Source organism: Hippoglossus hippoglossus, chromosome 17 (assembly GCF_009819705.1).
Source record: "Hippoglossus hippoglossus isolate fHipHip1 chromosome 17, fHipHip1.pri, whole genome shotgun sequence".
Taxonomy (NCBI): Eukaryota; Metazoa; Chordata; class Actinopteri; order Pleuronectiformes; family Pleuronectidae; genus Hippoglossus; species Hippoglossus hippoglossus.
Genome location: NC_047167.1, coordinates 13,554,434 through 13,574,406, shown reverse-complemented (window position 1 = coordinate 13,574,406; position 19,973 = coordinate 13,554,434). Strand labels below are relative to the sequence as shown.

Sequence of the window (19,973 nt, the reverse complement as noted above, 5' to 3'; positions counted from 1 at the left end):
GTGATAATAAAAGTCCAAGGATGAAAATCTCCAGCATTGCTGCTGGTCATCGGTTCAATGAGTGGGTGTTTAAATTTGTAAGCACCAATTCAGATAAAATGAACAGCTTTAATGTTGTAAATGATGAGTGATGCATATAAGACAGGTTATCTTTCAATTAGATCAGCTTTAAATGAATCACAGCACTTGTTCATTTGTCACTACAGTTTTATGTCCATTTCTACTGCTCCATTTGTCCATTCACACGCATTTTCATCACCTCCATTTTCAATTAAGTTACTTCCACTCCACGAATATGTAATAGTCAATTTTCATTGGCAACAGAAAACTGTATTGCCTCGCATACAGCTGGCAGATATACAGCTGATTCAATTTGATAGCACTGTCTCTGCTGTTAATGTTATTCCCCCCCTTCACAGATAAGTGAATATAATTCCAGTGATAGAAATTGGCGTAGTAAAATACAATTTAAGGCATTTAAACCCTATGCAACCATTTATCAGTGATGATATGAATTGTTGGGTTGACTTTGCAAAACTTCATTATAAAATGTTGTATTTGATCATCGGGGGTGATTCATAGGGACCCATCTGCCTGTGGAAAAAGTCATTTGAGCAATTTGCAATATCAAAGCCTGAGTTATGGAATCAGTGGTGCAAGTTTTATATGTAGGCCGGCTTCAGAAAGTATTATGCATATCGGAGCAAAAAAAATTTTTTTGTGTGAGTTAGGAAAGCTCATGTTTTAAATATTTTTCTAAACAAAATTACATTTTAATTGATAACAGTGGAAAAGATCCTGTAGAGTCAGTGCACGAGAGCAGCATCACTCATGACTGAAATCAAGAAAATTAACAAAGACGTGACAACAGATCACAAACAGGAGTTTAAAAGCGAAACGTTCAGCGCCGGACACGGCCAGCATTAGATTGAGTAGTGATTCATGGGCTGTGTTGGTGGTTGAAGAACAATAATTTGTCTCTGGCTAACTCTCCAGATCTCTCCAATCCGGACGGTTTAGTCTTCAAATCCATCACAGAGACGTCGGTGGAGGTCCACTGGCAACCCTTCTACTATTCCTTCGATGGATGGGAGATCAGCTTCATTCCCAAGGTAGAGAAAAGCTGTGTGAGAACTCGGTGAATGTGTTCATCCTGTTGTGATACTGCCTGCTGCCCCCCCCCCCCCCCAACACACAAAACATTTGAGTTTCCATTCTACTCAAAGTATTCCTCATGGCAGGGGCAGATCTAGTTGCCAGGAGGGCCCCAGCTGAAATCGGATTGGCCCCTGATCTGCCCCTGTCCTGTTAGTAGTCTTTAAGAAAAGTTTCTAACTAACAATATTAACAATAAAAAGGGCAATTTGTTACGAATTTTTATTTTCTAACTCTTTTTAAAGTAATTTGCTGCAAAAAGAAGAAAAATAACTGGGTAGACTTTCCTGGGTTTTCTTGGGGCCCCATACCAAATTAGACAAGCGGATTGTCTTAAGCTTATTGGCTATTAGATGGATGAGCCATTAAACCCTTTTCCAGAATAACCCTTTCGTAAAAACCGTAGCGTGGCCAGGTTGAAAGGCAGAAAGAAAAAAGATTTCTCTTTCCAATTCACTGCTGTAAACTCAGGTCGTCTCGGCACTCTAATCTCATGCCCTCTCACAGTAATTGGTTTTCTCCTTTAAGGTGTTCTCAGGGGGAGATATCCTTTGGTCTGGCCAGGCTCTAAGCACTAAATCTGATGTGAAGATGTTTTTTAATGTATTTATTTCAAGCCCTTGTAGGGACAGTGCGTTTCTGGATGAAAACAAGCTGCGGTCCTCCTAATTTCATTTAATTGCCTCCTTTTCTCCTCTACCAGCTCTTCCTCTATCCATCTTTCATCCCCTCATCCTTTCCCATTTATCTCTTGTTTACCATCCACCACTTTTTGGGTGAGATGTCCAGCCCTCCTTCGCTCCACTCCCATTCTTTCTCCATCACCTCTCTTCTTCTCCTCCTCCTCCTCCTCTCTGTCGGTTACGCCCCTCCCTCTGTCTCCTCTTGCTTTTCCCCCTCCTCACTGTTGCCACGGGGGAAATCATATTATGAGTTGGCAGCCCCGCCACCTGTGGATCGCATCCAGCAATGGGGATTTTGAATTTTGACAATCTGGTAATGGAAGTAGGCATGAAAGCCTTGGCCTATGTGAGCAAACACTGAACTCACTGCTCTGTAAGACGGAAACGGAGACAGTGAAAGAAGGAGGGAGGGTGAGCGCCAAGACCCAAAGCTTACACCTACAGTAGATATCTGACTTTAGAATGCAGCCATACAGCCAACGTTTTCAGTGCCAGAACCAAAATATCCTCAAATATGTCATATATGGGATTCTTGTAATACATAAATGGGAAAATCTGTGAAACAATAGGTAGATCAGGAGAATACAGGGAAGCTACAGGGAACCCACTGCGTACATACATTACTGTATATATAAATTTAAAGAATATGCTTTCAATCTAAGCCCTGTGCTCGTACTTAAATCATCCCTGCTCATGCTTAGATTTGCTCTGCTTGTGCTCAAACTGTGTGCTCCCACTATTTTGTTGCTTGGACAGATTTCCCGTGCTCGTGCTGCTCCTCTATGTTTTTTGTGCAAGAATTCTGTCAGAAATCCCCAGACAGTAGAATGCCATGTATAGTGTTGACAAATTAAATTTAGAATCCTGTACTGGTGTGCATGAACCTACCCAGGAATGTCGAAGAAGTACAGCTAACACACCCACATCGATGACAACGCACAGTTTGAGCTCAAGCAGGGGCTGTTAGAGGGCAAGCGCAGGGTTTTGAGTGAGAGCATTCCAGGATCTTAACGTGAAATCAACAAGTCCTGTTCTAAAAGTGAAGACCAAACTCTGAAATAAAGAAAGGGGAAAAAAATTGATTAAATGTATTGCTCATTACTATTTAATTACCTTTAAAAAGTCAACAGTGATGTATTTTTCCACAAACAATGTCCCCATTGCTCTGGATGATCCGCAGACGGTTCTCTGCACAGTTAATGTTTTTGTCCTCTGGGGAACACTTTGATCTTCCCCATTACTCTCCAAACGCATAAGGAAGAATGCCAGAAAAATATCTTACACATTTGCACACATAAAAGATACGTAATTAAATGCTCATTATTTATTTATTTAATATTTCTGTAAATACAAAGTAATTACAAGAAATGTGCTGCATTCCCTTTTTTCAGTGATTGAGAAATAAATCATTGCAATAACACATTTCAAATCAAATATCACAAGAATTTTTCAGATGACCTCTCACCACTTTTTGATACACATGGAAAAACTAAATTAACTGAATATGTGACCAATAAATGCAGATTTATACCAGGTATGAGTATTAAGTTAAAAAGTTCTACATTCACACTCAGGTACAATTTAATCAAAGTAATAAAAATACCTCCACAAGACGATTTGTAATTTCTTATGTGAGGGAGCTTGTCATCGGCCAGACTGATGAGTAATTATGAGCAAACCGACACAGAAGATGTGAGTAGGATGTACAGTCATGGTGATTCATTTAGTTATAATTTAGCATTACCTTCATTTAACCGTATTGTTATTGAGATTGAACACCACTTGTTATCGGATCATTAGCGCTGTGTGTTGCTGCCCAGCCTGGTAATTTAGTTGAGCTGATTAAACGGTACATCTCTAATCACAGATCTGAATCAGGGAAGTAGCAAGCTGCTATATATTCTCTTTTAATATGAGCCTTGGTGGCGCAGGCCTTTGGGGACCTCGGAGCAGCAGTAGGTGGAACATCTGTCTGTCGGCAGGAAGTGCATGTGCAACACCGGCTCTCTGAGAACAGCTGGGAATAGCGGGGGCTCCGTATGGATGAGTGACAGGTCTTTGGAAGTGTACAGAGTGCTGCCTCTGCAGAACAGACAAATAGCACTGTGGCGCACATAACTCATTTTTCGCCAAGTAACATGGTTTTGGAAGTTAATGTGCCAAATCATCCAGAAGCTCACAAATAAGTGAAAAGAAAATTTCTCAGTATAGTGTGAAGATAATTTACTGCATGTATCCTCCTCACAACCCAATAGTCTTTAAAAGATAATGTTGTCTGAAAAATAAAAAATAAATAAAGCTGGTGTATGTGGCCAATCATTTATTTTGGTTTAAATGACCTACCTGTCTGTCACTAACTAACCTGCCTTTGACGAGAGGGGCGATGGGAATGGATGGGATGAATCAGTTTAATTTTTTCAAAGTTTCACCTGCTCCTGATAACTTTAGGATTCAGGATTACCAACCCTGTCTTTAAGAATGTTTTTATTTTATCTGCCAGATTCTTTATCTCCACTGAGAGGTTTTGTTCCACACAGTAGCCGACGCTTACTCAAAATAAGCAAACAACGTGCAGCAGAGTTTCAGTGTCCTCTCATCACATGGCCTCTGTCTGTCTGGTTCCCAGGACAATGATGGAGGGATGACAGCACAGCTGCCCAGCACCATCACTTCCTTCGTGCAGACTGGTTTGAGACCCGGGGAGGAGTATACCGTCAACTTGGTGGCGCTCCGAGATCAGGGTCGAAGTCAGCCAGTCACCGCCACCATCTCAACATGTACGTATGAATTAAAATCTGCTGATTCTGAAATGATCAATATAAATCTGGAGGATTTGATGCCATGATTTTATGGTCAAATAAAATGTTTTGAGGAAAACGATATCTCAAAACTATGAAAGGTGAAGACATCCAATGGTGCATGCTTTTCCTGTGTGATTGCCCTCAGTCTACAAAAAGTAGTTATGGATAAAGAAGCTTTAATTCAAATTTTGAGTTTGGATAATAACTCGGAAACGTGTATTGTATAGAAGAAAATTTGTTTCTTCTGCTGATTCTTGGATCAGTTTGAAAGTTTCATAGATTTGCAACAAAATTGTGCCATAAAAGAGAAGACAGTAAGTCTTTTTTTATGATAGTACTTCCTGTAAAATTCTGTATTTAATGTATAAGTTTCCTCTTGGGTGGCACGTGAAGTACCATTATAGCACATGAGTAAAATGAGGGTCTGTTGACTAAAATGTTACATTAAAGATTCCATAGAAAAACTAAATTTCCCACCAGCTTTTCACTATGAGCACTTGGGCCCCAATTACACTAATTTTCATTCAAATTTAGAACAATTTTTTTTTTCACATTTGTATTGTTGTCTGTTGTTATTCCCACTTCTCAGTTGCAGATGTATGATGTCACACACAGTCATTTTTGTTTTCAAATAATCTGTCTATTAAGCTCTAGGTGACATTTATAAGCTTGTTTTGTTTTGTCCCAACAACAGCACCAATCCCAGTGTTCAATTTCCAATGATTATACAATAGAGAGTAAACAAGACCTGGAGCTGGAAACCTGTTTGGCTTCATAATCAATTTACATGAGTAATTGATTAGAACTGTTGACGATCAGGATTTGACTCACACACCTCGATAGAAAAACCCAGGCGGTGAATGTCACCTTGACATATCTGTCACTCTGCCACCATTGATGTCCCTGATGTAAACCTCACGGAGGTATCGCCCCCACTCTACACCCGGCTGACACAGGTCAGACAGATGTAATAGATCCAATTCAAACCTCGTCCATAACAATTCAAACTCTTGATGTCCGCAGTCAAAACACCATCAATTTCCTGTCAAGTCTTTGTTCATGTCGGGGGGTTGTAATTAAGTATCATGATTAATAATTCATGGCACGCCCTCATAAATTTTTCATGGCGGCCCACTGCAGGTCACCTTATTGGATAAAGAAAGAGAAAAAGACAAATTTGAAGTTACTCAATTATTTAGAACAAAGATTTATCCTTCCCCCGGGGACGGAGGAAGAGCGTGATGAAGAGTCGCAGATAGAACCGGAGGGAGAGAACAGCTGACAAGAGAACCGCTTCTCGGCGAGCGTCTTCCGCAGGATGTTTTCTAGGACGAGACCCAGGGGGCCAATTTCTAATACATCAAGGATCAGGGTGGACCTGCGGTATGTCAAGCCTGAGTGTGGGACTCATTTAGATCCCAGGCACTGAAAGAAAGACGTTAAAGGAGAACATCGGTCCTGTTTGGCTCTTTATGTGAAATGTGCCATTCGCATGAGTTCCCCCCTGGGGCCTGCAGCGACAGAATGGTAATGCTATCCCAGAACGGTGTGGTGCTTTCAATTCCAAACACCCATGTTAAACATTTAATAAAGTATGTCTCCTTTTTTCAGACTTAATTGGATAATTATTCTAATTATCTATTGTAAATTAGGTGTGAATGTCATTTAAAATGAAGCTTACAGCCCCATTCATCAAGAAAGGGTGAAAATCAAAAGCACCTGCATGTACCAAGACATCTGCTAAAGCAACAGATGTCACACCATAGCTTTTGTGGGAAGAGGTAATTAAGAGGTTAATGAAACAGAGTGCTAATTATCACATTCTCTAACAACCCATTACTCTGACTGAAATTCCTCTATATTGGTACTGATAGTCTAACAATGAAGCTTGTAGAGACAATGTTAAGTGTCAAAGTGGGAAGTGGGTTCCTCTCGTCACACCCGGTGAGTTTTCAGCTCTTCACTCCCAGCGAATGTTGTTTTCCAGCAATTCCCTCTTGGAGAAACTTAAATCACCGCTTGTGGTTTGCACCTTGCATAGATGAAGCCCATTGCCTCAGTGTGCGTCAGCTCTGATAAGTTTTTACATGCCAGTTGGTTTTCTGATAAGAAATCCACATCTACAGCTCTGCTGCAAAAGCTTGAAGCACTGTCATGAACTTTCTTCTTTTTTTTTTAAGTTCTCCATTTTAGCGTCCCTGAATGTTGACTGAAATTACTCCAAAGCAGAATTTGGCATCAAACTTACTCTTTGATTCTGTTTCATTTAATCATAATTTGGCCAAGACTCTGCATTATATAGGCCGAGGCTGTTTATAGCTACTTGTGGTTGGACAAGATATAGTTTTTGAGAAGTTTTTTCTTTTTGTAGACTAATGTGCTTAAATTCATCAGAGCAGAACTGAAACTTTTTTCTGATGAATCAATTATTGATTGGTCTGTTTTTGATTAGTCATGTTTAAACGGAACATAGATCCAGCTTCACATATGGGATACTTTACTGCTGCCATTTTATTTTTAAATCTTATATCACATTATTGATTATTTAAAACCTTTCTAATGAGACAATCTGAGAGTTTTAAGTCAGAACTTGTTACTTGTAGACGTCTGAAACCTTCTTTACTTTCGAGGTCAACCAATGAAGAGACCAAAACATTGTCTTATGTGAACTAAACTGATAATTTGTCTTGGTCTGACAAAACAACAAAATCAAATTTGAAATAGTTTTTTATTAATGATACTGAAAATAAGACCAAACTAAGAGCATGAATCAATTGGCAATAAAAATGTCAAATAATACCGAGCTCTAGTCAAAAAGTATTGCAGCTTTAGATGGAAAGGTTGACAACTTGATAATACCCCAGTGGTTCTGCCCTGATCATAACAAACCAGCTCTCAATACTTGCTCCTTTCCCAGTGATTGATGGCCCCACTCAGCTGATTGTGCGGGATGTGTCAGACACGGTGGCGTTCGTGGAGTGGACACCTCCAAAAGCCAAGATCGATCAGATTGTATTGCGTTATGGCCTCGTGGGAGGTGAGGGGCCACGGACCACCTTCCGCCTCCAGCCCACACTCAGCCAGTATTCACTGCAGGTGAGTGTGTGTGTGTGCGCGCGCACAATTCATCATGTCCTGAGGTTACAAATCCGATCATAAGTACTTGGACTCACCTGTGCTCACAACTTAAACGTTTTTCTTTGGAGTGTGAGTTGACTTTGAGGTTATTAAATTGTACTCACAACGTGTGTGCGCGCATTTGTCATGCTTATTAAATAATCTAATCTCACAGTCCCCTTGCCTTCTGTGACTAGAGATAAAACAGAAACAAAGGGGAAAATCCATGCAAAAGATTAGGTGGACTAAACCGCCTCTGTTGTTTTTTTTCCGCCTCAGGTTCTGCGCCCTGGCTCTCGTTACGAAGTGTCTGTCAGAGGATTGAGGAAAGGAAACGAGAGCGGATCCATTTCCACTGAGTTCACAACCGGTGAGGTCTGACAGCGAGCAGATGTGGTGATAGTGGTGTGTGTGTGTGTGTGTGTGTGTGTGTGTGTGTGTGTGTGTGTGTGTGTGTGTGTGTGTGTGTGTGTGTGTGTGTGTGTGTGTGTGTGTGTGTGTGTGTGTGTGTGTGTGTGTGTGTGTGTGTGTGTGTGTGTGTGTGTGTGTGTGTGACTGTGCAGTGCCTACCTCTAGAAAAAGAACACTAAATGACATATGGCCCAATGCATACCTTACAGTTTGTGATGCGGTGGGTACCATCTGTTCAATGGGATTGTTTGTCTCCTATAAAGTTTGTGCATAAGAAATTATTTGTGAAAACATCATCCTCATTTGTTTTCAGTGCAAACAACTAAATCAAAATGACTTTGTTTTCAACTACAACTAATGTACTAAATTGTCCACTTCAACATTTTTTAAATGAAGTGAGATCTGCTGGAAATTGCTTACGGGATATACAATATTACAAATGGACACCTGATGATAGCCTGTTGTAGTTTTAATCATCGCAGATACAGAGTCAGTCAAGTAAAGGACAGATCGCTACAAACTGTGTCTGTATCTGTTCAAACTGCTGAAGTTTGCTTGTTCACAATCCCTGAGAATTGGTCTCAGTGTCCCCAACATTGTCAGCTTTATCGTTCTTCTCAGAAATTGATGCCCCCAAGAACCTGCGGCTCGTGTCCAAGACCTCCACCGCCCTCGAGCTCGAATGGGATAACAGTGAAGCAGAGGTAATTAGACATGAGCTGAATATTCATCCTTTTTTATTTCCTTTTTTTTTTTGGAATGCATATATTTTTGGAGCTTTAGTTACTGTGCTAATTAGGATTTTACATGTAACACATGAGCGCACTGCTTGAAAATGTATTAAATTGAATGGTCTGATATACAGTAGGAACATTCAATTAGGTAAAAAAATCTAAATTATTTTTCCACGACTAGAAGCTACTCATGCTAATCCTCTCAAAATAGGACTCCCCTTAGAAATGTTGGTTTTACATGTTGTGGATTATACTGAAAATCCTTGTTTGTTCCTCATATCACCAAGCATATGCCAATGATGTCAGTTTTGTAAAGTTATGATAATTAATCTTCGGTCCCCTGACTTTATCCACCCTCTCTCGACCTTTCCACAACACTTGCCCTGAAAACAGGTTTCAAGTCTTGTTTCCGCTCTGTTGTCACAAACAGGCTTTGTGAGTGTCAATAATGAAAAAGATAAAAAGACCCCAGTGGGCACAAGTGATCGCTGAATGTTTCCCTCTGAATTTAAATGTAGTAAATCATGATGTTTCACTCAGTAGTTACAGTGATATTTGCAGGGCTCACTAACTACAGACCCAGACTTACGAAGCCAGTCCGCCCTGATGCCTTTTAGCACTGCAAATTTATTCAGCCTCATGATTCTGCAAAGTGTTGACAGAGAGCCAAATATCATCCTGGGCCAATAGTTCGAGTTAACTGTTTATTCTGTCAGCCGGATAAAGGATAAAGACGGGAGCTGTTAAAGAGACACTGCACATTTAAATGTTTTTTTTTTGTTGCTGTAAACTAAATGATATGACTGTTTGATGAAACACATTGATGCTTAATAAATCACATTTATTAACCATGGGTTGAATATGGCTCATAACACCACCTAGTGTTCCAAACTGTCTTTCAGCTTTTAGGACCAGTGCTTACGTATGCTAACAATTTGGGAAATCTCTACGTAATGACATTTACAGTATATAAATATGAAAAGGCAAACGCTCTCTCATCAACTTAACCCCTAAACCAAACAGCCCCTCGGCTTTCTCTGTCTCACACAAAAACACAGACCATTTGACCAACATGGTCTTGGCTTCGTCTTCTCTATCACATTTCTGACGAAAAAGAGTGTGTGCTGCTACTGGAGTCCTAAACACCCTGGATAACTTAGGCCCCCGTACACACCTGGTATTTAAATCTATCCCGACAGATCCGAACCCAAGTGGCCAGCGCTAAGTACGTGTGTTCACACCTGGCATTAAAAGGCTTCCTGAATGCGTCTCCTGTGACCACATGTGATTGGATCTCACCTCCACGCTCGACATGCAAATGAACGCGTATGTCAACAATGTCGTTTTGACCCAGTCTGAGTTTACAGATGCGTCCAATGTCACTCTCTGTGTGTCAGCATGAGAGAGAGAGAGAGAGAAGTCAGGAGTCAGGAGGCGCTGAATGAATCTCATGCAGCTGCAGTGCAGAAAGATTGCAACAATTTAAGAACAGTATAAGTCATGATGTTGTGGTCAGTGTTGATGTTTTGGTGATGAAAATTGAGATCGGTTCACAAAAAACTAAATGTTAAAACCAGGTGTGTACGCGGCCGAAACTTAAGCAAGCTAATTTGAAGTGACTTATGTGTGTGTCTTTACGATGTCTGCATGTGTTTTAGAATTTCCAGGGAGAGACACTCCAGCCAAAACTTGAAGTTACACTTTAAACAGTGTTTTTTTGGTAACTGTTCACATGTGTATGTTTGAATGTAGGTGGAGGGCTACCAGGTGGTGTACAGCACGTTAGCAGGAGAACAGTATGATAAAGTCATTGTGCCACGGAATGAGGGAGCCACCTCTAAGACCACTCTCACAGGTGAGTTGGTCTTTCTTTCATTTACTTTGGTTTTGTCGTCACTTCTCCACGAGTCATCTATTAAATAATAATATGTGAAAATAATGCATGTGTTCGGGAGACGCCGGTTTTACATGGCAGGATTATCTCTAAAACTAACACATGTCGGACGCGCACCAGATTGTATCTTTAGAAATTCTTGTTGCCCTGCGGGTGTATTGAAAGGCTGTCAGAGAGGAGGGGTCAGCCTGGATGTTTTTCCTGAAAGGCCACGGTGCTGGAAAGGGCATGGCCGGCATGAGAATAGAAGCTAAAGGTCCTCGTGTCATTCTGTTCAGCCGCTGCAATCAATGTTCTCTCTCACCTCATTTCTTCTCCGTGGCTCTCCCTGACTTTCTCCTCTAATAATCTCTGTCACTCTTGCCTATTTCTCATCGCTCATGTCTTCATCTCCATTTCCTGTAGCTTGAGCTCACCGTGGACGCACTGAATTGATTTGAAACTGATCAATTATGCAGTGGGCAAAAAGAAACAGTATTTTTCTAAATTTGCCAAGAAATCATCTCCGATGTAGAGCTAATTGGGCTGATATGAAAAAAAACTAATTGACATGCATGCAGCTTGTGGGAGGAGGAGAGCGTGAAACGAGGCAGTGTGATGTTGCTTTATTCTGCACTGAACCAGTAACCGCTTCTCTCTTTGTGCCTCAGACCTGCTGCCAGGCACCGAGTACGGCATCGGCATCTCCGCCATGAAAGGCAGCAACCAGAGTACACCGGCAACAATGAACGCCAGGACCAGTGAGTGAAATGCTGTTTATGCTACACTGTATGAATCCACTCATCCATTCATGCATGTAAGACACAGTCAGTGAAACACAGCAGCATTGCGCTGGAAACCTCAGCATCACAGCAGGCTAGTTTGCAGGCCGATTTGTCACTGAACGTGTAATTCACAGCTTGTGCTGTGGGTCAACGCTCCTGTTCCAGCCATTAAAATCCATTTTAGTGGAATTAAGCAAAACTTTGGCAAGACTTGTACTATTTTAGGGCGGTGTGTGACTGTTTTATGTGTCCAGCTCTGGTCAAAGTTCCCATTACAGCGTTTTAAAGCAGTAATAATGCATACTATCTTGCTAATGGCCCTCTCTATACCTCAGTGCTTGATCGGCAATTTGAATTTTTATTGTGTTTTGAGTTGTTTGGCTGTAAGAGGAAAAAAAGACCCCATTTCGCCCTCTGTTAAAAATGTTAGCGTAAGGAGGTGCTTCACTGCTCTCACCCATCACATCCACTGCAAAGCACATCTTTCCTCCGGTTGCAGTTATTTTAATGGCATGAAGGTGTTTTGCACTTTGCAAAATTACACCTCCATTTGCCTTACGAGCAAACTCTCTCAATGTCACCATTCTCTGCACTTCATATGAACTTTTAAAACGCACTAGATCTATCACACTTTTCTCAAATAGCTTTAAATAATACGATAACACCTGCGCATGGTTGTGCTCATGTTTCAATAAGCGTCAGTTTTTGAAAGCTTGAAGTTTCTCTTTTCCCTGAAACTCCATTTGACAAGGAGCTGGAGTTTCTGGCAAACACTGCAGCAAAAGATTAGATGTGAATTAAACAAATGGTGATTCAGTGGGCAAACAGCTGCAGGAAGGAAAGTGACAAACACAACAAATACAAAAAGAGGGAAATACAGATCGTCAGATCAAGTAATGATTTGACAATGGGTTAGAATACAACAGAAGCAACAATTAGATAAATTAGATAGATGAACATAATGATCCCAAGTAATAGTTATGTTTCTGTTAAAAATGTTATTAGAAGATATCACATGGGAATAACTGCATGTTACCATCAACATAAGTTACATGAGAAAATGTAAGGGTGTGTATGTCTTTCATGCCTGCGCGTATGATTCGTGTGCACAGAACAGTATTAGCGAGTGCAAAACCCTACTCTGTGAAGACAGTTTAAACAAGTTAATTACATATAGAACATGAGGCATGGTGTACTTTATGTGTTAGGAATGAAGTAGTAAATAAATAAAGACTTATCTCAATTGCAAGTTAAATTTAAAACACTCAACTTTTCTTTAGATATCTGTCAGGTTTGCCTGTAGGTTTTTATTTGTGAGTAATTCATTTAGCACGTTTCGGAAAACATGTGCCATAAAGGATAAAAAAAAAACATTCACAGGACATTTGACGTGTCGGACTGCGTAAACTGTCGTCACAAAATTGCCCTGTTTGTGTGTAAAAACTCATTCTCCATTCATACAGTTAATGTGCTCATGCTCTGATATAACGCTGATGTCCACCTTCTAGGTCTGGACGTGCCCATGGACTTAACTGTGACGGCGTCTACAGACAACACCATCACTCTGGTGTGGGGCGTGGTCCAGGGTCCCATCGACCACTACAAAGTCACCTTCACTTCCTCCTCTGGCGTCACCACAGAGGTAAAGCAGAGATGAACATTAAATGGATAATAGGATATAAAACGCAGCACCTATAAGCTGCCTCGCAGGGGTCTACTGCACACTCACGCTATCACGTACTTGTCCTCAAAGGAGCCGACGAGGCTGTGACCTTGTGCAGTGAAGTCTTCTTAAAGTTAAATGTTGGTTTGACTGCTCCGTCTCGTTCCAGCTGACGGTGCCTAAAGATGTGACCACCACCACCCTGACCGACCTTGAGCCCGGGACAGAGTACACCATCACTGTCGCCGCGAGAAGAGGCCGACAGCAGAGCACTGCAGCGACCATAGACGCCTTCACAGGTGAAGAAAAACTAACAGTGACACTTTTGAGCAAATTAGATTATTGGAAGCATCCATACAAGATTAAGTTAGTTCACCCATTAGGATCTAGGGCACTAAATAAAAACACACTGTAAAACCTAAGCATAGGTTGAAAACAGCCTCCTTAAATCTGAGGGTTTTCTGAAGAGCTGACAGAACTGCCAACCTTTCCAAAAAATGTTATTTCTCAACCTCTGAAGCAGATAAATGTGAATAGAAGCGTTTAATAGCTTCAACATTTTTGCTTTAATTGTAAATCATTGCCTTTCCCTTTAACTTAGTGAACATTCACGGATAAAACTGTGATTTTCCGAGATTAACCCGTTCTACCTCCGCCTTATCGTCAAACATTTCTCTTACTGACGGATCCTTGGTCAGCATTCGTGGTTGTTTTCAGTGTTTTTGTCATTGAAACACTGTAATCTGCTTCAGTATCACTCCCCTCGATTGGATCTGTCAGCCATTGTCAGTCACATTTCCTAAAAAACGATCACAATGTCTCATCTGGCTCTGAAGGGAGAAGCACGCAAATGTCGCACCCGGTCTTTATGAACGCTTGTGTTGCATCATCTCTAAATGGAGGATATATGAGAGTGAGATCATTTCCTTTCAAACCCCAACACTCAATTTATTTCATCTGAAATAACATTTTCTAAGTCGCAGAACAGTTTTCTCAGTTATCCATAAAAGTACGATAGTGAGTGTTTCAGATAAAGACAGGAAAGGTCAGCCTGTTGCTGCAGAAAGCTCAGGAACTGTTTGAACAAAACAGGCTTTTGACTGGAGTTAAAAGGTGAATATAATGAGCGGCAGGTATAAGGCGAGTGAGAAAAAGGGAGAACCTCAAAAGACTTTCGAGAATCAATTGGGCGGTGGTGAATCAGTGGAGTCGGCTAATGAGCCTGTTACAAACGTCGGCTGATTCCACCTCTGTTTTGCATCGAGGTGTGTTTGTGTTTCTGTTGCAGCAACAGTTTCCCTGTCACACTGGACAATGTCTCAATCACAACTTAGCTCTCTTCTCTCCAGACTTGTGTCTACCGGGCGATATGTCAGATCACTTGTCAGTCCGCGCAGCTCTGTTGGCCCTCTGTTATTCTCACAGAAAAACTTGATGGGATTTTCAGTCGCACAAACAGCCGATGTCAGGATGATGGGCACTCGGTTACCTGCTGCCAGATTTGTCTCTTTTCTTCATCCCCTTTCATCATCATCAACTCCTCTCCTCTTCGCCATGACCGGGAGGCAGTTGTCACCGCTTTAACCATCACGGTCATCATCAGTGCATTCATCTTGGCTTGTTATCTATGGCTTCCTTCACTAACGTCATTCGAACCATCTGGAAAGGAGCGATGATAAAATGATAAGAGCGATAAAATGACAGATCAAGAGAATCGGAGGGGAAAATAATTAATTACCTGTCATCTTCTCATCCACTGTTCACTTGGCCACATTGGCAACATCTGTCTTCCTGTGCTCAAGTGAACTCACCATACGGGGAAAGAAACAACATGTTGAATGATTCAAAGTTTGAACCCAAGCTATGTATCCCAGGATGCCCTTGGAGCACCGCTGTCTGACCCTCAGTTCTAATCCCAGAGTGAAGTCAACTACATGCTGTTTGTAGTTATCTGCCATATTTTCATTTATTTGTTGTTGCAGTTGTGTACATTACTCAAATTGCAACAGAGGATTGTGCATTTATTGACTTGTTCATTCATTCATATTAGTTATTTTCTTTCCCAGACTTTATAGTTGCATAAAGCTAATTGAATAGAAATAGGAAAACCTTTCATTAATTTTATTATATAAAGTGAATCCTTTTTGTCACATCCCAACCATCAACATGATCTTGACTTGTACTTTTTGGTAGTAAAAGTCCCATGTATGTACTCTCCGTTTCCCACAATGCAACCTGTAGGAAATAGCACTGCAGGGCACAACAGCAGACATCTGGAATAATATCTGAATCATGCAGGGAAAAAAATGACATGGAAAGCTGACCTCAGTAACTTGATAATCATCTTCGCCATCATCATCATCATCATCATCATCATCATCATCATCATCATCATCCTCGAACTGTGCCATGAAACCCAAATGTGACATCACAGTGTTGCCCATGGAACGTGATTCTCTGAAGGGCTGAACAGCATTTGCACATCTTCGGGGTTCTGTGGACTTTACTTGCTGCAGCTCAATTACTGCAGGTCACTTGAACAGTTTCAGAAAGAAAACTGGAACCAGCATCACCACAGATCAGTCCATTTCAAACAGGCAGCTTTAGAACGGGCTTTGCCAATAACAATTCTGCAAATGACTTGTCATTATCACCGTGAACAACCATGACAACATCATCATAACCACCATCACCATCACGGCCATCACATGACACCAACAATTACTCTTCCCTTCCTCCTCTGCCACATCTAATCCATATTTGTCATTTCTCTCTACGGCTCCATCGGTGCAGCTGTGGTGCAGTGTTTGGCGTCTTCTTCTTGTGCGTATGTGACACTTCTTCTACCAGCTCTCTGCACAAGGGCACACACGTACACCACCAGCATGGGGTTTATGAGATACAGTTTTCTGCTGACTGAACGGGTCGGTAATACACTAAATTGGAATGAGAATAATAAAAGGTAATAAAAAACCTAAACTCAGGTCGGTGAAAACAATCCAGGTTTTAAGGGATGACTCCAGGGGACGACTTTAATCTGAACAAGAAGTCGGTGATACATCAACACATGACTAATTACACTGACGTCCTGCTGTGTCAGCTGCTGCACTGGTTCATATTCATCATCTTCATCATCATCGTCTTCTGTCCAAGTCAACACCATCTACTATATCATCATTTCTCCAAATCTTTTAAATCCTCATCCTGGACTCATTAGTTTCCCTTCTTTCTATTTTTTTCTTCGACTATTGTGGTCTGTTCTGCCTCTCACCTGCTCCATCAAGATCACACCCCAGGCTAATTTTCTCTACTGTATTTTTAATGATCTACTAAACCATCCAGAGCTGCTTCCATCTATCACCAACTCGCTTTTTTATCATCTCCATAACGGTGGCAGGTGTTTTTTCTTCTTTTCCTGGCTTTGCACCCGTCCTTGAAATCTCTCTGATGACCACTTGTCCCTCCAGGAATCAGACCCGTAACGCACCTCTACCTGTCCGAGGTGACTTCAGACTCTGTGTCGGTGGCGTGGAGCGCCCCGGCGCCGCCCGCCAACTTCTTCATCCTGAGCTACAGCTCCGCCGACGGGACTGACACCTCTAAGGTGACGCTGGACGGCTCCAAGACAAGGTCGCTGGTCCAGGGGCTGCTGCCGTCCACGCCGTACACCGTCAGTCTGATCACGATTCAGGGGGAGGTTACCTCTGAGCCCATTACAGCATCACTCACTACAGGTGAGCTACTTGAAGTCACGGAGGAGTGGCGTCTAAGGTTTGACACTGATGAAGACAGATAAACACGAGCAGCATAAAGGTCAGAGTTTGTGTGAGCGCTGTGCAAAGGGTTATGCATCATGGCTTCATACAGTATTTCTCCATGCAACGGCAGCATGCATGGTGTTTTCTTTACATGCAAACCTATTATGAGATCAAGTTTATGTCATAATGTGAAGATTTATTTCCTTCAATGTTTGTTCTATGTCAGAAAATAGCTAAATCCATCACAGTTTTTATAAGTTTTCAAAAAAGTAATTTCCTTTGGCTGTAAGTATGTATGTTTTGTGCTTGTAGAATGACTTTTAACAACACTTCACATATCAAAAATTTGTTGTTCATTATTATTATTTTATGATCAACGAACAAATTAGTTGACCAATCCCCATTGGTCAACTAAAAGTTGCACTTTGAGGGGTTTTACCGGGTGGCACATGATCCTCCCTGATTCAGTTAGGATAAAGGGTAAAAGAATTCTTTGATTGAAAGTAGTGAATAAGCATGTGTGAGGTAAAGCGAGAAGGTGGAAGATGAGGAGAAATCTGTGTAAGAAATGGAAATACAGAGTGATTTCAGATCAAATATGTCTTTGCAAAATGCTGTTTGAGCATTTCATTTGCACAGAGCCACAGCAGAATGAGTTTTGCAATTAGACGTCTGCCGCGCAGGTTTTTATTTTCTGCTTGTTTTTCTTTGCCGGATATAGAGACGCTGCACAAACAGTCCCAGCTGGTTTTCTTCTTCTTTTGAAACTTGAGTCAACTGCCATTCTGAATAATGATCCAGTGTTTAGTTTAAATTCAAATACGCTGTTTTAACCGTTCGAGTCTGAAGTGCAGATAAATGGCGCTCTACTAAAGGGAAGGACGTAGAGAAGGAGAAAGCAGAGAGAGGGAAAGGACAGACTCAATGTGAAGGCTTAAACTATTTCTGTACAAGTTAGTGTAGGAGCTGGAGTCGGCCTCCATTTGTACTGAGCTGCGTTTCCATCTGCACAGTTGAATTAAATCTGTTAAGTCCCTTTCTTTCATAATCTCTCAGTTTGTTTTTCATTTTTTATGAAAAAACATGACTGTCGAGAAGCAGTCCCAGAAACGTTTCTTTCCATTACGAGCGTGCTGTTCTCATCTGGGAAGAGGGAGAATGAGAAGAGGGTCATTGTTTTAACCTGCCGGAGAAATAGACAATTGAAAGACAGAAGAGACGTTCTCCTTTTCTTTTCTTTTTTTTTCCTGAATACAAACGGGGAAAAGAGGGAAGTCAGCGTTGAACAATAGAGACGTTACCTTTGCATCAGTGCCAGAGACACCTGCATGCTGTCATCTGATTTTTGTGCCAGACCTTGGCAGCATCTCTCTCTCTCTCTCTCTCTCTCTCTCTCTCTCTCTCTCTCTCTCTCTCTCTCTCTCTCTCCCTCTCCCTCTTTACATTCACCCACACACATGCTGATAAGCAGATTTGCAGGGTGAAATTGGATGGGGATTTTGAGACAGATGTACAGCGTTTCAGGCACCTGTCTTTAGGCTGTGGTAATTTTGGCGTCCCTCTTTGATCCTGCATGTTTGAACGTAAGCGATGAAGATGAGAGGCTGTTCTCTGGCTTTCCTTGTTAAATCAGGGGGGCTTTTTAGAATTACATTTGCTGTGTCATTTGAAACATGTTGCTTTCATACAGGTTTTAATCACAGTGATAGTCGATGAGTTTATTCCTCTGCCAAGGAGGTTGTGTTTTCATCTGAGTCGATTTGTTTGTAGGATTACGCAAAAACTTTTTTTTCAGCATTTTCGTGGTTTCAATAAATTCAGTGAACTTGGGACTGGTTACTTTACATTACAATTATTTTTCTGGTAGACCCTGAAAAGATACTGACTCATTGGTGTATTACATAAATTAAAGTTAAGCTTGGTGCAAATCCAAATAAAAATGGATCAAGTGAATGTAAATGTGGTTTCATAAGGAAACTCTTTGGCCTTGGCGGAGGTATGGGCTCTATTCAGTGCCCTTCTAGTTTCATATTGGTGTAAATATATTGGGTGTAAACAAAGTGTGATTCGTAAAGGCCACATTCATATACTGGCAAACACAGAGGAAAGTGAATTGTGATCTCCTACAAAGACACAGTAACAGTAGTAGAAGTCTCTGACAGCATTATTCTATAACCTACACCAAACCTCATGAGCAAATAACATTTTCAGCCATTACTCTCTGGTGCCACGTTTGCTGAAGCAAACGCAGTTAGATATGCACAAATGAATTATCACAACTTATTAAAATCCTGCTGTGTTTCATACAGGTGGAATTTAAATGAGTTCAAAGTCAAGAGTTATAAATTGAACCCTGGGCTTGTGAATAACAATCATTATTCTTTAAGAGTGGGAAAGACAGAGTGTGGTAGGTTTACATGTTTCTCCCCTTGTCAAGGACCTCATTTGCTCATGTTGCGTTCACCAACACCTGTGCAAACCTTTGTTCTTTTAGGTTTATGCAGCTGGATTTCCTCCGGAATATCTTTTGATCGTTACAATATAAATTTACATTTGCATCACATTGCATGTTCGTCCACAGACCAAGGACAGGTCTGTTTATGTAGCTGTAATGAGGATGAGATAAAAAAATTACCCTTACAAGGATTAGTGCAGTATTGTGGCTTTCAAGGGCACCGTTTGCTTTTAGATGTCTATGTAAATTCCTGAACTTGCTTTAATTATATACCACAAAATACGACTGTGACTGATTGAATATATTTTGTATCAGAGACCATATTGACCACACAATAACACATCTTTACCCATCACATCACTCAGGACTAGACCCACCAAAGGAAGTGACGGTGTCGGAGGTGACCGAAGACGTGTTGACCATCTCTTGGATCAAACCACTGGCTTCATTTGAATACTACAAGCTGTCTTACCAGTCGGCCAAAGGTAGCGCATATTTCACCATGAAGATTGTCTTAGCTGCATATTATTAAAAAAGT

General features: G+C 41.2%; 1 protein-coding gene across 3 annotated transcripts in view; it reads left to right on the top strand.

The window, feature by feature from the left end:
- The window catches only part of tnr (tenascin R (restrictin, janusin)), a 110,971-nt gene that overhangs the window by 53,829 nt on the left and 37,169 nt on the right, over nucleotides 1-19,973 (top strand). The window contains exons 10-20 of one of the 3 annotated variants that reach the window (XM_034613116.1): nucleotides 997-1,112; nucleotides 4,465-4,615; nucleotides 7,557-7,735; nucleotides 8,036-8,126; nucleotides 8,789-8,871; nucleotides 10,654-10,756; nucleotides 11,446-11,535; nucleotides 13,068-13,201; nucleotides 13,392-13,521; nucleotides 16,690-16,956; nucleotides 19,801-19,920. In XM_034613116.1, the coding sequence (XP_034469007.1) occupies nucleotides 997-1,112; nucleotides 4,465-4,615; nucleotides 7,557-7,735; nucleotides 8,036-8,126; nucleotides 8,789-8,871; nucleotides 10,654-10,756; nucleotides 11,446-11,535; nucleotides 13,068-13,201; nucleotides 13,392-13,521; nucleotides 16,690-16,956; nucleotides 19,801-19,920 (1,464 nt within the window). Of the gene's footprint in view, nucleotides 1-996; nucleotides 1,113-4,464; nucleotides 4,616-7,556; nucleotides 7,736-8,035; nucleotides 8,127-8,770; nucleotides 8,872-10,653; nucleotides 10,757-11,445; nucleotides 11,536-13,067; nucleotides 13,202-13,391; nucleotides 13,522-16,689; nucleotides 16,957-19,800; nucleotides 19,921-19,973 lie in introns of all 3 variants that reach the window. The other 2 variants (XM_034613115.1, XM_034613117.1) reach the window with 2 other exon arrangements.